Here is an 18,827-nt window from a genome sequence, read left to right on the forward strand (position 1 = left end):
ACAGTTATCATAGACAGGCCAGATATCATATATAACAACTATCATAGACAGGCCAGATATCATATATAACAACTATCATAGCCAGGCCAGATATTATATATAACAACTATCATAGACAGGCCAGATATCATATATAACAGTTATCATAGACAGGCCAGATATCATATATAACAACTATCATAGACAGGCCAGATATCATATATAACAGTTATCATAGACAGGCCAGATATCATATATAACAACTATCATAGACAGGCCAGATATCATATATAACAATTATCATAGACAGGCCAGATATCATATATAACAACTATCATAGACAGGCCAGATATCATATATAACAACTATCATAGCCAGGCCAGATATTATATATAACAACTATCATAGACAGGCCAGATATCATATATAACAGTTATCATAGACAGGCCAGATATCATATATAACAACTATCATAGCCAGGCCAGATATTATATATAACAACTATCATAGACAGGCCAGATATCATATATAACAGTTATCATAGACAGGCCAGATATTATATATAACAACTATCATAGACAGGCCAGATATCATATATAACAACTATCATAGCCAGGCCAGATATTATATATAACAACTATCATAGACAGGCCAGATATCATATATAACAGTTATCATAGACAGGCCAGATATCATATATAACAAATATCATAGACAGGCCAGATATCATATATAACAAATATCATAGCCAGGCCAGATATCATATATAACAACTATCATAGACAGGCCAGATATCATATATAACAACTATCATAGACAGGCCAGATATTATATATAACAACTATCATAGACAGGCCAGATATCATATATAACAGTTATCATAGACAGGCCAGATATCATATATAACAAATATCATAGACAGACCAGATATCATATATAACAAATATCATAGCCAGGCCAGATATCATATATAACAGTTATCATAGACAGGCCAGATATCATATATAACAAATATCATAGACAGGCCAGATATCATATATAACAACTATCATAGACAGGCCAGATATCATATATAACAAATATCATAGACTGACCACAATATAAACTAGGTACCCCCAGTCACACTGTCACCATACTGACCACAATGTAAACCAGGTACCCCCAGTCACACTGTCACCATACTGACCACAATATAAACCAGGTACCCCCAGTCACACTGTCACCATACTGACCACAATATAAACCAGGTACCCCCAGTAACACTGTCACCATACTGACCACAATGTAAACCAGGTACCCAAGTCACACTGTCACCATACTGACCACAATGTAAACCAGGTACCCCCCAGTAACACTGTCACCATACTGACCACAATGTAAACCAGGTACCCCCAGTAACACTGTCACCATACTGACCACAATGTAAACCAGGTACCCCCCAGTAACACTGTCACCATACTGACCACAATGTAAACCAGGTACCCCCAGTAACACTGTCACCATACTGACCACAATGTAAACCAGGTACCCCCAGTAACACTGTCACCATACTGACCACAATGTAAACCAGGTACCCCCCAGTAACACTGTCACCATACTGACCACAATGTAAACCAGGTACCCCCAGTAACACTGTCACCATACTGACCACAATGTAAACCAGGTACCCCCAGTAACACTGTCACCATACTGACCACAATGTAAACCAGGTACCCCCAGTCACACTGTCACCATACTGACCACAATATAAACCAGGTACCCCCAGTCACACTGTCACCATACTGACCACAATATAAACCAGGTACCCCCAGTAACACTGTCACCATACTGACCACAATGTAAACCAGGTACCCAAGTCACACTGTCACCATACTGACCACAATGTAAACCAGGTACCCCCCAGTAACACTGTCACCATACTGACCACAATATAAACCAGGTACCCCCAGTAACACTGTCTCCATACTGACCACAATGTAAACCAGGTACCCCCAGTAACACTGTCACCATACTGACCACAATGTAAACCAGGTACCCCCCAGTAACACTGTCACCATACTGACCACAATGTAAACCAGGTACCCCCAGTCACACTGTCACCATACTGACCACAATATAAACCAGGTACCCCCAGTCACACTGTCACCATACTGACCACAATATAAACCAGGTACCCCCAGTAACACTGTCACCATACTGACCACAATATAAACCAGGTACCCCCAGTAACACTGTCACCATACTGACCACAATGTAAACCAGGTACCCCCCAGTAACACTGTCACCATACTGACCACAATGTAAACCAGGTACCCCCAGTCACACTGTCACCATACTGACCACAATATAAACCAGGTACCCCCAGTAACACTGTCACCATACTGACCACAATATAAACCAGGTACCCCCAGTCACACTGTCACCATACTGACCACAATATAAACCAGGTACCCCCAGTAACACTGTCACCATACTGACCACAATGTAAACCAGGTACCCAAGTCACACTGTCACCATACTGACCACAATGTAAACCAGGTACCCCCCAGTAACACTGTCACCATACTGACCACAATATAAACCAGGTACCCCCAGTAACACTGTCTCCATACTGACCACAATGTAAACCAGGTACCCCCAGTAACACTGTCACCATACTGACCACAATGTAAACCAGGTACCCCCCAGTAACACTGTCACCATACTGACCACAATGTAAACCAGGTACCCCCAGTCACACTGTCACCATACTGACCACAATATAAACCAGGTACCCCCAGTCACACTGTCACCATACTGACCACAATATAAACCAGGTACCCCCAGTAACACTGTCACCATACTGACCACAATGTAAACCAGGTACCCAAGTCACACTGTCACCATACTGACCACAATGTAAACCAGGTACCCCCCAGTAACACTGTCACCATACTGACCACAATATAAACCAGGTACCCCCAGTAACACTGTCACCATACTGACCACAATGTAAACCAGGTACCCCCCAGTAACACTGTCACCATACTGACCACAATGTAAACCAGGTACCCCCCAGTCACACTGTCACCATACTGACCACAATGTAAACCAGGTACCCCCAGTCACACTGTCACCATACTGACCACAATGTAAACCAGGTACCCCCAGTAACACTGTCACCATACTGACCACAATGTAAACCAGGTACCCCCCAGTAACACTGTCACCATACTGACCACAATATAAACCAGGTACCCCCAGTAACACTGTCACCATACTGACCACAATGTAGGTTTAGTTAAGTGCAAAAGCCATTCAGCATTTAGATGATCAAAATTTCAAGATGTGTCTCTTTTAGCATCCTCTCTGGTTAAATAAGACCTATCACAGCTACATGCTTTAATGGTATGGATTTGCATGTGCTTAAATCATTTTAAGAGTCAAAAGACAAGTCAATCAATTGGGATGATTTCACCACGATTTTCCAAGCTACATTGGATGACTAGTAAATTACCATTAACACTATGTGAAGAGTAAAGAAAATAGTATACCTGGAAAATATTTTTCATATACACAAACAAATCACGTGATTCTCATACTGTTTTATTGTCTCTAGCACTATTTTGTGTTTACCAAACTGCACACAACATAATATTAGCTATTCCAAATAATGGAGCCGTAGGTAAGGCCAGTACTTTATTCCATAATATAATAATTTATTCATTTTTAAAACAGGAAACAGACAACATATATATAGATATTGAACAGTCTTGATATCATATCTATTGTCAATTTCGATGCCAGAGATTTGCAGACAATAATTTCATATTGCACTCGTATATCAATGCTGAAATAAAGGGGGAAAATAGTTTTCCATCTAAATTTTGTTGTGAAAACAGTAGTTTGAAGACCACTCAGTTACAGTATGTGATAGTGTCACTAGGATTCTACCGTTGACAATGCCACTACAGATCCACACAATAGGCCACAGTATGTGTCCAGCTACTGATTCAACCAACTGGTGCCAACGTAGCGTTGTAGTGCTTTGCAAAACCACAATCATTCGCGATCAGAAGCTTGTATGGCTCTCCTATTGTAAAGTCATGATAATACAATGCAAGTCTCTCTTATACACAGGGTTGATCCCTGGGGTAACAGTCTCTCTTATACACAGGGTTGATCCCTGAGGTAACAGTCTCTCTTATACACAGGGTTGATCCCTGGGGTAACAGTCTCTCTTATACACAGGGTTGATCCCTGGGGTAACAGTCTCTCTTATACATAGGGTTGATCCCTGGGGTAACAGTCTCTCTTATACACAGGGTTGATCCCTGGGGTAACAGTCTCTCTTATACACAGGGTTGATCCCTGTTTGTAACACTACAGATTACCAGGCCTATAATTACAGTATGACTAGGCCTTTAAAACCATGAATCTCTTGTATATAATATATTTTTCCTTCACAATGAGCTGCACCTGTGCACTTTTTTACAGCGGATCCACCAAGAAAGAGAGTGGATGCTGTCCAGCTAAATGGTCAGCCGAGGTAAGCATACTGTTGGATTCCTATCTTCAATGTATACAATTTTATTGTACAATGGATCAGGTGAGATGACTTAGGTTAACAGAGACGGATAATTAACAACTAACACACTAATTATACAGGTGAGATGACTTAGGTTAACAGAGACGGATAATTAACAACTAACACACTAATTATACAGGTGAGATGACTTAGGTTAACAGAGACGGATAATTAACAACTAACACACTAATTATACAGGTGAGATGACTTAGGTTAACAGAGACGGATAATTAACAACTAACACACTAATTATACAGGTGAGATGACTTAGGTTAACAGAGACGGATAATTAACAACTAACACACTAATTATACAGGCATTTTAATACAGTTGTGCTTTAGAATAGATCATGTTGTATTTTTGAAATATTGAGCAACAATTGAAACCTCATTCCCGCTACAAAATCATAGGTCATGTACAACATGTATGTGACCATGACATCAGGGAACTATGTTTCTTGTCTGCAGGTATGTATGTAATGCCAATGTTTGTCTCAAGTGGTTTCATTCCTTGATGACAAAGGACCATAATATCTCGGAAAAAGTTTGATTTGCAGGGTGTTAGGGTCAAGGTCAAAGTCACTTTTACTAGCAAGCAAACAGAGGAAACTAAAGGGATGACTAAAGACTACACGTATCCATGTCTCTCACATAAACAGAGGAAACTAGAGAGATGACTTACGACTACACGTATCCATGTCTCTCAAATAAACAGGAAACTAGAGAGATGACTAACGACTACACGTATCCATGTCTCTCAAATAAACAGGAAACTAGAGAGATGACTAACGACTACACGTATCCATGTCTCTCAAATAAACGGGAAACTAAAGAGATGACTAACGACTACATGTATCCATGTCTCTCAAATAAACAGGAAACTAGAGAGATGACTTACGACTACATGTATCCATGTCTCTCAAATAAACAGGAAACTAGAGAGATGACTTACGACTACACGTATCCATGTCTCTCAAATAAACAGAGGAAACTAGAGAGATGACTAACGACTACACGTATCCATGTCTCTCAAATAAACAGAGGAAACTAGGAAGATGACTAACGACTACACGTATCCATGTCTCTCAAATAAAGAGGAAACTAAAGAGATGACTAACGACTACACGTATCCATGTCTCTCAAATAAAGAGGAAACTAAAGAGATGACTAACGACTACACGTATCCATGTCTCTCAAATAAAGAGGAAACTAAAGAGATGACTAACGACTACACGTATCCATGTCTCTCAAATAAACAGAGGAAACTAGGAAGATGACTAACGACTACACGTATCCATGTCTCTCAAATAAAGAGGAAACTAAAGAGATGACTAACGACTACACGTATCCATGTCTCTCAAATAAACAGGAAACTAAAGAGATGACTAACGACTACACGTATCCATGTCTCTCACATAAACAGGAAACTAAAGAGATGACTAACGACTACACGTATCCATGTCTCTCAAATAAACAGGAAACTAGAGAGATGACTAACGACTACACGTATCCATGTCTCTCAAATAAACAGGAAACTAGAGAGATGACTAACGACTACACGTATCCATGTCTCTCAAACAAACAGGAAACTAAAGAGATGACTAACGACTACACGTATCCATGTCTCTCACATAAACAGGAAACTAGAGAGATGACTAACGACTACACGTATCCATGTCTCTCACATAAACAGGAAACTAAAGAGATGACTAACGACTACACGTATCCATGTCTCTCAAATAAACAGGAAACTAAAGAGATGACTAACGACTACACGTATCCATGTCTCTCACATAAACAGAGGAAACTAGAGAGATGTCTAACGACTACACGTATCCATGTCTCTCACATAAACAGGAAACTAGAGAGATGACTAACGACTACACGTATCCATGTCTCTCACATAAACAGGAAACTAGAGAGATGTCTAACGACTACACGTATCCATGTCTCTCACATAAACAGGAAACTAAAGAGATGACTAACGACTACACGTATCCATGTCTCTCACATAAACAGGAAACTAAAGAGATGACTAACGACTACACGTATCCATGTCTCTCAAATAAACAGGAGACTAGAGAGATGACTAACGACTACACGTATCGATGTCTCTCACATAAGCAGGAAACTAGAGAGATGACTAACGACTACATGTATCCATGTCTCTCACATCAACAGGAAACTAAAGAGATGACTAACGACTACACGTATCGATGTCTCTCACATAAACAGGAAACTAGAGAGATGACTAACGACTACACGTATCGATGTCTCTCAAATAAACAGGAAACTAGGGAGATGACTAACGACTACACGTATCCATGTCTCTCACATAAACAGGAAACCATGTCTCGACTAAAAAATTAATATTAAAAAAAAAATATTTAATAAATATAAGTCACATGACCAAAGCTCAAGGTTGTGCGTCAGATATCAAGGTCAGGTAGTAAATTTCTTAACTACGAAACATCCATGTTGATTATCACTTCCTTTATTCCCTTCTGTCAATCTACAGCATCTCTAGATGTGAGCTTGGCATTTTGATTTAATACTAACATACTAACCTGACTAACCATGCTTGCTTTAGTAGGTTATCCCTAGGAAGTATTAGTGAAGGATCTCCAGTTGCATCTCGTAGAGCCCTGGCCGTTCAGCAAGTGTAAGTTGATGTGACAACAGATATCAGTCATTACTTGTTTTAGATCAACATTACAGTTGCTCTAGAAGTAGGTGAGCAATACAGACCCATTGGGCCCCTTGTATAGGGAAATGATAGGTATATTTTGTTTAATTTAACCTTGATTGAATTATTATGATATGATTAAGATCTGTATACACCTAGGCTTGAGACAAATACAAATGAAAGGGTTTGAAGGTTGAAAGTATTTCATGGAATCGAATAAAAAAAATTTGCACTTGCTTACTTCTAAAAAAACGCTGAAACAAATTAAATGAAATTAGACAGAAAGCTTCCATGGCCAAAATTGTGAATTATATGGTCCCAACCCCTCAGGGGCCTGAGGGGTGGGGCCAAAAATGGTCAAATTGTCTAAAATTTCTGAAATCTTCTCAACTCCCAGATATGGTAGAATCAATACTCTTCACAGATAAAAAAGGAGGTCTTAAGGTCCTTTACCAAAATTGTGAATTTCACAACCCTGGGGTCTCACATTTCCCCCTGGGGAGGGCAGTAAAGTTTGCCATAATTTATAGAGGGAAATCACATTTTTGAGCATTATCTGGTCCAATTGTCATTGGAAATACAATTTTTATATGCATATAAGCGGGAGTCGGTGTTTTAGTCGATGCAAATACACGGGATTAAAATACAAAGATAAAGAAGAAAAAAATCGGGACCTCAGAATTTTATGCAAATAAGCGGGATATTCAAATAACCGATATGCAAATAAGTGGGCTCCTCTGTAATACAAACTTGGTTAGATTGATCAGTATGGGATGCCTGTTGAAAACTATGTTTATATTGGCACCAACTGATTGATGGGCAGGGCAGAAAAGGGCCATGACAAATTAACTAAAATTTTAAGAAACTTCTTTTCAAGACCTAAATTAGGTAGAATGAAATACTCTTCATAGATAGAAGGGTCTTGAGGTGCTTTACTGAAATTGTAAATTTCATGACCCTGGGGGTCTCAAATTTGCCCCTTGGGTGGAGTTAAACTTTAATTTAGTTTATATAGGGAAATCACATTTTTGACTATGTTTTGTTTTATTTCTATTGGAATTAATTTTAACTTTGTTAACAATATCAGTATTGGATGACAGTTCGATGGTATGCACATGTTGGCACTGACCGATTCCCAGGGTCATATGGGCGGGGCTAAAAAGGGTCAAATTATATGAAATTTCAAGAAACTTCTCGAAACTGGGGAGGGGGTAAACTTTACTATAGTTTATATAGGAAAATCACAGTTCTGACTATCATTTGTTAGGGTATGATATAATGTGGCATCCGTCGTTCGTCTGTCAATTGACTTCTTCTTTATAACCGCAGATCGGAATTTAACCAAATTTGGTCATAAGCATCAGTCCGCCTGTGGGGACTCAAAATTGTACAAATGGTTGGGCTGACCTCCTGGGGCTCTGAGGGGCAGTGGGCCAAAGGAGTCAATTTGGTTCTATTAATATAAACGACTTCTTCTCTGAAACCAAGCAATGAATACTGCTCCTATTTGCCTGGTAACATCACTATGGGTTTGGGATTCAAAATTGTACAAATTGTAGGGCTGACCCCCTGAGGGCTTGAGGAGAGGGGCAAAAAGTGGTCTATTTGGCTTTACTAGCTCACCTGGTCCGAAGGCTTATACCATACCATGGCGTCTGTCTTCTGTAGTCTGTCGTCCGTCGTCCGTCGTCCATTCATCATCCTTCCGTCCGTCCATCAACAATTGATTTCTTCTTCATAAACGCAGATCAGAATTTGGCCAAATTTGATCAGAAGCATCTGTATGTGGTGGAGACTCAAAATTGTACAAATGGTGGGGCTGACCTCCCAGGGGTCTGAGTGGCGGGGTCAAAAGGGGTCGGTTTGGCTCTATTAATATAAACAACATCTTCTCTGAAACCAAACAATGGATATTGGCTCCTATTTGTCTGGTAGCATCACTATGGGGCTGGGATTCAAAATTGTACAAATGGTCGGGCTGACCGGCTGTGGGGGCCTGAGGGGAGGGGCCAAAAGGGGTCAATTTGGCTGAATTGATATAAACAACATCTTCTCTGAAACTAAACAATGGATATCACTCATATTTGACAGGTAGCACCCCTATGGGGAAGGGATTCAAAATTGTACAAACAGTGGGGCTGAATCCCGGGGGCCTGAGGGGCAAGCTAGACGATAAGGGGTCAGTTTGTTTTAATTGATATAAAGGACTTCTTCTCTGGAAGTAAGTAATGAATACCACTCATAGTTGACTGGTAGCATCCTTAGGGGGTGGAGATTCAAAAACCTACAAGTGGTCCAGCTGACCCCCAGGGGACTGAGGGGTGGGGCCAAAAGGGAGCAATTCGGCTATATCACTATTAACAACTTTTTCTCTGGAACTAAGCAATGAATGCCACTCATATATGAATGGTACCATCTTTAGGGGATGGGGATTCAAAAAGGTACAAATTGTGTGGATAATCCCCTGGGGACTGAGGAGTTGGGCCAAAAGGAACCATATATAGCATTGTTTCAAATTAACAAATAAAGCTATAAAAAATTGAAGATGAAAATATTTTGATATTTGGTCAAATCCAACCAAGTGAGCCATACAGGCCCTTTGGGCCTCTTGTTTTATTAGCTCACCTGGTCTGGCATCTGTATCCGGCGTCCAGCATCCAATGTCCGTCTGTCTGTCAACAATTGACTTCTTCTTCATAACCGCTGATTGGAATTAAATAAAATTTGACTGGTAGCATCATTATGGGTTGGGGACTAGAAATTGTACAAATGGTAGCATTGAGGCTGACCTCCTGGGGGCCTGAGGGGCGGGGTCAAAAGGGGTCAATTTGGCTAAATTAATGTTAACAACTTCTTCTCTGGAACTAAGCAATGGATATCACTCATTTTTGCTTGGTAGTATTGTTATGGGGTGGGAATTCAAAATTGTTCATTTAGTGAGGCTGACCCCCCGAAGCCCAGAGGGGCGGGTCAAAAGGGGTCTATCTGGCTTAATTGATATAAACAACTTCTACTCTGGTACTAAGCAATGGATATTGCTCATATTTGTCTGATAGCTTCGTTATGGGGTAGGGATACAAAATTGTGCAAATGATGGAGCTGACCCCCAGGGGCCAAAGGGTGGGGGGAAAAGGGGTCAATTTGGCTAAATTGATATGACATCTTCTCTTCTCTGAAACTAAACAATTGAAATCCCTCATATTTATAGCAACTTTATGGGGTGGGTATTCAAAGTTGTACAAATGGTTGGACTTACCCCCATGGGCTTGAGGGGCAAGGCCAAAAGGGGTCAATTTGGTTAAATTGCTATAAACATTTAATTGTCTGCAAGTTAGTGATGAATATCTATCATATCTAACTTGTAGCATCCCTAGGGGATGGGGATTCAAAAAACTATAAATGGTCTAGCTGACCCCCAGGGGGCTGAGGGGCGAGTCTAAAGGGGTATTTTGCTAAAGATATATAAGCAACTTCCCTAAAACTAAGCTATGTACATCGTTCATATTTGATTGGTAGCATCGTTATGGGGTAGAGATTCAAAATTGTACAAAACTGTGTTGGGCTGACCCCCTGAGGGCCTAAAGGGATTGGGCCAAAAGTGGTCCATTTGGCAATATTGATATTAATGACTTCTTGTCTGGAACTAAGCAATGTATGACATTAATATTTCTTTGGTAACATCCCCAGGAGGCTTGGATTCAAATTTATACAAATAATGGCACTTACACACCCCTCGCACCACCACCCCCATCCCCTGGGGTCTGGGGTCTTTCCCCACCATTGAAGACTTATTTCTTTTGTTTTATCTTTGAAACCATTCAGATTCACACCCCATCATGATATATAGCCATGCTGTGCATCAAGAGATGAACACAATCCTGATGTAAAAATAGGCCCAGGAGTCTTTCCCCACCCCAAGGGACTTATAGTTTCTTTAAATACAATCTTGTTGAATGTTGACTTAGTTTCTGGGCTATAATATCTTTGAAGCTGTTGAGATCCCCAGATTATACTTACACATCAACAAATAAAGCTATTAGCAAATGGAGCATAAACATTATTTTGATGTTTGCTCAAATAAACCAGGTGAGCGATACCAGCCCTTTGGGCCTCTTGTTCCTATTTGAATTCATTCTAACTTTGATAACATTATCAGCATGGGATGACAGCTTGATGGTTTGCACCTATTGGCCCTGACTGACCCCCTAGACTGATGGGCGGGGCCAAAAAGGGTCAATTGAATTAACTTAAATATTTCAAAACTCAGGTGACTGCTGTTAAGGCCCACAGCTTCTTGTTCCTTATTTAAAAGGCCCAGAGTTGCTAGAATCATAATTTTCAGCCTTTAATCCATATGCTAGATATTGGATAAGGTTTTATCACTTTTAAAACACTTTCAATAAAAACTCGGTTTAACCAACCCCAACCCCCCCCCCCTCCAAAAGAAAATCAGAATTTAGTTGACTTTTAATGCACATAGAAGGATCTTACTCAAATTTTTTACATTTTCGACTTCTTCTTCAATACCGCTGAACCAAATTCAATGAAATTTGGCAGGAAATTTCTCTGGCTAATGGTCAACAACAGTTGTGCGTAATATGGTCCCCATCCGGCAAGGGCCTGACGGGCTGGGCAAAAAAGGGACAAATTGTCTAAAACTTTAAAAACCTTCTTCTCTACTCTCAGATATGGTGGAATTAAACACTCTTCATAGATGGAAGGGTCTTAGGGTGCTTTACCAAAATTGTGAATTTCATGACCCTGGGGTCTCATGCTTGCTGCTGGGGAGGGGGTAAACTTTACTATAGTTTATATAGGGAAATCACATTTTTGACTATTATTTGTCGGATTTCTATTGGAATTCATTCTGATTTGGTTTACATTATCAGCATGGGAGGAGAGTTTGATGGTATGGAGATGTTGTCCATGACTGACCCCCTGGGGCTGATGGGTGGGACCAAAAAGGGTCAAATTGACTGAAATTTAAAAAATCTTCTTCTCAAGAAGAAAAAAAATTTGTTTGCAAACTGTATGAATCTGCGTAACGGATTCTTACAGAAGTTTGCAAACAAAACATTTTTCATACCCTAATGAAACTAAAAGAAATTGACATCAATGCTTTAATGTTTGTTTACCATAATTTGAATATTGTTTATAATTATTTCAGACGGAAGGCGAGTTTGACTGGCAGTCCCAGCTCCTCCCCCATCGTGAGCCCACGCCTACCAGTGAGAGGTACCCCCTCCCACAGCCCATCCGCCACACCTCCTGGTTCCCCTAGTATACAGTCCACAGCCTGGAAGTCTCGGCTACACACCATCAAAAATAGTTTTCTCGGCTCACCACGCTTTCACAGGCGAAAATTACAAGGTATAGCCTACACCAATGGTTTAATTCTGGAGATGGATTACTTAGCAGGTGACTTTATTATACTTGGCCTGTCAGATGGTGTTGTGTCAATTGGCTGATTGGTTAGTTGGCTTGCTGGCATGGCAACCATTAATTTGGACTGGTAATCTGTTTGTTTCCCTTACCTGCCACTGACAGAACTTGTTTTTATCAATTTACATGGCATCAGAATGTGAGTGGTGTATTTTAGTCTTACTAAAATATATAAAATTGTATTGGATTTGGGTGGATATTGTGTTAACAAACCATGACAGTTTAACACAGGAAACACAAAGGGAATGCTCGATCATTATCCACTTTTCTTTATTATTATCATATATTTGCATATAGGTGGCGGGGGGTTAAAAAAACTACAAATTGTGGGACTGACCAAAAGGGAGCATTTGATTATATTCCTATAAATGACTTTTGAAGGTGTTGAAAATCCCACCCTTTAATCATATATAGCATGAATTGATGGGCATCAAGAGATAAACACATCCTGCTATAAAAATAGGTCCTGGGGTTTACCCCCAACCCTTAAAAGAAAATGGCTGACAGACGGCCGTCTTGCATTTTGAAAATTGAAGTTTATTTTTGCTAATCCTTTAAGGGTTTGGCGGGGTTATTTCACAAACTTCAAATGTAGATTCCCCTTGGTCCTAAGTTGTGCCAATTCAATCTTGAGTCTGATCATAATAACAAAATGCTAATCAGAGGGCCATCTTTGTATTGACAATTATAGATTGTTATTATCACACCTTGTCCTGTGCGCTTATGCCATGACGTCCATCGTCAATATTTCCTTAAGAATTTTACTAGTCCTGAAAGCCTGGATGGATTTTGATGAAATTTGGTCTGGAACATTATTTAGCAAAGGAGATCAAATTTGTATAAGAAAAATTCTGTGCCTTGCCTTGGGCAAGAAGATATATTGCTGTGTATATAAGGAGTGTGTCTCCTGTGAATCAGGGATAACTTAAATAAGAGTATTTTGCCATGATTATTGAAATACCCAGGTGAGCAATGAAGAACCATGCACTTCCATGGCCTCTTGTTCTTCTTTAAGATTTACGTCATAATTTGGTCCATAATTTGGTTTGAATCATTTTTAGCTCACCTGCCCGAAGGGCAAGTGAGCTTATGCCGTGGTGCGGCGTCCGTCGTCCGTCGTCTGGCCGTCCGTCCGTGAAATCGGCTTAAATCTGTAAACAATAATTTTGTGATAGCCAAGAGCCTCATAGACCTGATATTAGGCCAATAAAATGCTTGAATGAAGGACTAGAAAATTTATTCATATGAATAAACCTAGCTACTAATTTGAATAAAGAGGTAATCAGCATAGTATCTGTAGAAATGACCTCAATCAACTTCAATGTTGCTGTAGAGCCAGGTGAGCGATACAGGCCCATTGGGCCTCTTGTTTGGAAAGGTACGCAATTTACGTAATTCAAAAAGTAGAAAAAATATTTGTAATTAAATTGTTAACTCACCTGCCTGTGGCACAGCATCTGTCTTCAACTTTTCCATTGAAACAACTTCTTCTAAATAACCATGAGGACCAGAAACCCAATATTAGGTCTGAAGTATACTGGAATGAAGGGCTACCAAGATGTTCAAATGAATGAAGTTGACCTACATTCAAGGTCAGAGGGGTCAAATAGGCAAAAATCTTTAAACAACTTCATCTCAATAACTAAGAGGCCCAGGGAGTTGATATTTGTTCTGTAGCATGCTGGGTGATGGGCTATCGAGTTTGTTCAAATGAATGACCTTGACTGACTTTCATGGTCACAGGGATTGAGTAAGCTGAAATCTTTAAATCACTTTTCAATAACTGAGCCCATACACAGACCTTTTGCTTGGTATTACTGAAATATTGGAATGAGTGATACCGGCCCTCTGAGCTTCTTCGTGGTTGAAAAGTAAATATTTACACAGTACTCTATTTCATTGTTCATTCAACAGAAGTTTTCCTTGTAAAGATGTACATTACAATGCCATAAACAGTTCTTATTACTAATACCAGCAATTTTGATAGAACCACAGGAATGAAGCCACTTTTAGCTCACCATGTCTGAAGGACTGATGAGTTTTTGCCATGGTGTGGTGATTCCATCGTCTGCCATTTTTTCATTTGAAACACCATTCATGAACCAAATTTTGAACAAATGAAGTCAGAAGCATCCTTGGGGGAAGAACAAATTTTGCTTCAATGGTGACTCTGACCCCTCTGGGGCTGGAAAGGCGGGGCCTGATTGTGATTATAGAGGCAAGTCCTTTAAATCTCTACTAGTCATGAAGGACTAAATGTACTTTTGACTAAATTTGGTCAAGTGCATTCTTTTTGGGAATGAACTAACATATTTTGTATAAGTAATTGTTTGCCCTAACCCCGTGGCTGGAGAAGCAGGGCCCAGTAGAGAAAATTTTCTTTGAATTAATCATAAACAGCTAAATTTATTTTGACCAAATTTTAGGAAGGGGAAGGGGAAGCCCAAAATCCGGCCAGAGGTTAGGGCTCAATAAGGTAAAAGGAGTTAGAAATTAATATTTATCATAAAGGACTGAATGGATTTTGACCAAATTTGAGCAGAAGCATCCTTGGAGGAAGGGAAACAAATTTTGCATTAGTCAATCTCGAAGTGGTACCCAATAGGGACAATAGAAGTGCTTTCTTTAAATGGTTTTCTTATCCAGGTGAGTAATGCAGGTCCTTTAAGCCTCTTGTTGTTAGATATAAACCTACATGTACAAATGCCTCGTTTTGTGTGGTCGGACCTATCAACCTTTTTATACTCACTAATACCTGTTTTGTGTGGTCGGACCTATCAACCTTTTTATACTCACTAATGCCTGTGTTGTGTGGTCGGACCTATCAACCTTTTCGTTTGTATACTCACTAATACCTGTTTTGTATGGTCGGACCTATCAACCTTTTCGTTTGTATACTCACTAATACCTGTTTTGTATGGTCGGACCTATCAACCTTTTTATTAGTATACTCACTAATACCTGTGTTGTGTGGTCGGACCTATCAACCTTTTCGTTTGTATACTCACTAATACCTGTTTTGTATGGTCGGACCTATCAACCTTTTTATTAGTATACTCACTAATACCTGTGTTGTGTGGTCGGACCTATCAACCTTTTGGTTTGTATACTCACTAATACCTGTTTTGTATGGTCGGACCTATCAACCTTTTTATTAGTATACTCACTAATACCTGTGTTGTATGGTCGGACCTATCAACCTTTTGGTTTGTATACTCACTAATACCTGTTTTGTGTGGTCGGACCTATCAACCTATTCTTTACTATACTCACTAATGCCTGTGTTGTGTGGTCGGACCTATCAACCTTTTGGTTTGTATACTCACTAATACCTGTGTTGTATGGTCGGACCTATCAACCTTTTGGTTTGTATACTCACTAATACCTGTTTTGTGTGGTCGGACCGATCAACCTATTCTTTACTATACTCAGTAATACCTATTTTGTGTGGTCGGACCTATCAACCTTTTTATACTCACTAATGCCTATTTTGTATGGTCGGACCTATCAACCTTTTTGTTTGTATACTCACTAATGCCTGTTTTGTATGGTCGGACCTATCAACCTTTTTATTAGTATACTCACTAATGCCTGTTTTGTATGGTCGGACCTATCAACCTTTTTGTTACTATACTCACTAATGCCTGTTTTGTATGGTCGGACCTATCAACCTTTTTATACTCACTAATGCCTATTTTGTGTGGTCGGATCTATCAACCTTTTTGTTTGTATACTCACTAATGCCTTTTTTTGTGAGGTCGGACCTATTAACCTTTTCGTTTGTGTACTCACTAATGCCTTTTTTGTGAGGTCGGATCTATCAACCTTTTTGTTTGTATACTCTCTAATGCCTATTTTGTGAGGTCGGACCTATTAACCTTTTCGTTTGTGTACTCACTAATGCCTTTTTTGTGAGGTCGGATCTATCAACCTTTTTGTTTGTATACTCACTAATGCCTATTTTGTGAGGTCGGACCTATTAACCTTTTCGTTTTTATACTCACTAATGCCTATTTTGTGTGGTCGGATCTATCAACCTTTTTGTTTGTATACTCACTAATGCCTATTTTGTGAGGTCGGACCTATTAACCTTTTCGTTTTTATACTCACTAATGCCTATTTTGTGTGGTCGGATCTATCAACCTTTTTGTTTGTATACTCTCTAATGCCTATTTTGTGAGGTCGGACCTATTAACCTTTTCGTTTGTGTACTCACTAATGCCTTTTTTGTATGCTTTCAGTGCCTACTGAAGAAAGTACATTGTCTATGACTCCTGACTCTTCCCCAGAGTAAGTCAATTCGACATTGGATATTTCTATGACCTTAAAAAATGCATTCAATATGTTTGGCTTGATATGATTAGTCTTAACTTTGTAATTCTGAAATATTGTTAAGTGAAGACTTGGTAATGTATCAACTTCTTCTCCATAAGTAAGCTGCCAAGAGAGATGATTTCAGGAGTAGCATGCTGTGGTGAAGGATAATACAAAGTGTTTGCTTATGAATGATCATGAAAATCACAGAGGTCAGATGTGTTTATCCAAAAATGCTAGAGTGATGATATTTATCCAAAAGCATGCTGAGATGATGGCCTGTCAAATGACCTTGATCAATATGCTTTCATTGGGGTACATGAGTCAAATGGGCAGAAATCTGATCTGTTTCTGAATATTGATATCCTGAGGTCATAATTGACATGTACCAATTAATGAAGAGAAAGGTTATTTATTTAGGGCGGAGGAATGTTGAGTTACTCAGACCCAATAGACCTCTTTTTTAATGGCCATTCACTGATTAAGAAGTTGGCCCAGGTTGAAGTTGAACTTCTTTTGTTGAAAAGTGTTAAGGCAGATTTGGAAGGGATTAGGGAGAAAGTACAGTGTAAGCCATCCCGGCGACAGTTCTATAACCACTGATATCAACTCATACAAAAACAAACTCATAGTTACAATAACTTTGGGTTTTTTTCAGTACAGATATCAGGTAACTATTGAGGCCTCTTGTTAACAGTTATCTTTTAAATTGACTGTAAATCATTTGATGACATTTTAGGATGACTAAGAAATCGTGGTTTGGGGCCCTGATGGGTGCTGATCGCGAGGAGCATCACTTCATTATGGCCCAAGACAAACAGCTGAGCCAGGTGAAGGCGGACCTCATACATGCATTCCTCTCAGTAAGTTCAATGAAGTTTTCACTGGTCTTTTGTATAAATTATAGTGCATATTTTAAACCCAGTATAACTTTACATTTTTTAACCCACCATCATCAGATGATGGACCATTCAAATCACCCATCTTCTGTGGTCTGTTGGTAGTAGGTTTTCCTGTCAGTCGGTAAACAATCCTTGTTTTTGCTTTTTCTCAGAAAGCTCTTTGATGGATCTTTATCAAATTTCATAGGTAGTGTCCCCTTTGTCTCTTGTTGTGCATATTGAATTTTGAAACTGATCAGATAACAAAATGGCTGACAAATGGTCATTTTGAATTTTGCCAGTTGGAGTTTGTTAGTACTATATATCTCAAATTTCTTTATGGATCTTTCTCAGATTCCATATGTAGGTATCTTAGATCCTTTCTTGTGCTTGCTCAATTTTGAGACTGATCAAGAAAACAAACAGTGGCCAACGTACATGCAGCGATCTTAGATTTAACTCTTTCCATTTCCATTTAATTTTGTTTTCGTTGCTTCTGGAAGCAATTTCGGGTTGGTCATTTGTGTGTGCCGCTTTGCTGAGCATGACTGTCGCTGCTGCATCGATAAAATGTTTTATGACTGCACAGTGTTGAACTTATGATATCAGTATAATGTCATAAATTTGCTGAAACATATCCTGTGGAATGAGTAGAGATTTGTTTACTGAATATCGTCATGGAAATACAGCAAAATCATATGATAGAATGGCGGGAAGTATGACTGTTCACAGTCTCACTCATGTGTAAGTTATCATTCATTTGTAACATCAGTTTTTTGGTGCATGCACAAGTTATATGTACTCCTGTTTTATAGTGAGGATAATCATTACTGATTTATTGGTATTTAATTGTTTATGATAGTTATATTGGGTTTTTTTTCACGTCAACAATGCCCCAGAAAACGGATGTTATATCTGAGGCTGACCAATTTGTTGTCAATGTAAAAAATATATTTCCG

At 39.3% G+C, this 18,827-nt stretch overlaps 1 protein-coding gene across 1 annotated transcript in view; it reads left to right on the plus strand.

The window, feature by feature from the left end:
• LOC117335574 (serine/threonine-protein kinase BRSK2-like) overlaps nucleotides 1–18,827 on the plus strand; it is a 140,768-nt gene that overhangs the window by 101,775 nt on the left and 20,166 nt on the right. The window contains exons 13-17 of the mRNA XM_033895656.1: nucleotides 4,456–4,507; nucleotides 7,136–7,207; nucleotides 12,399–12,601; nucleotides 16,915–16,963; nucleotides 17,727–17,850. Coding sequence (XP_033751547.1) covers nucleotides 4,456–4,507; nucleotides 7,136–7,207; nucleotides 12,399–12,601; nucleotides 16,915–16,963; nucleotides 17,727–17,850 — 500 coding nt within the window. The remainder of the gene's footprint in view (nucleotides 1–4,455; nucleotides 4,508–7,135; nucleotides 7,208–12,398; nucleotides 12,602–16,914; nucleotides 16,964–17,726; nucleotides 17,851–18,827) is intronic.

The sequence above is a fragment of the Pecten maximus genome, chromosome 10, assembly GCF_902652985.1.
Source record: "Pecten maximus chromosome 10, xPecMax1.1, whole genome shotgun sequence".
NCBI classification, from domain to species: Eukaryota; Metazoa; Mollusca; class Bivalvia; order Pectinida; family Pectinidae; genus Pecten; species Pecten maximus.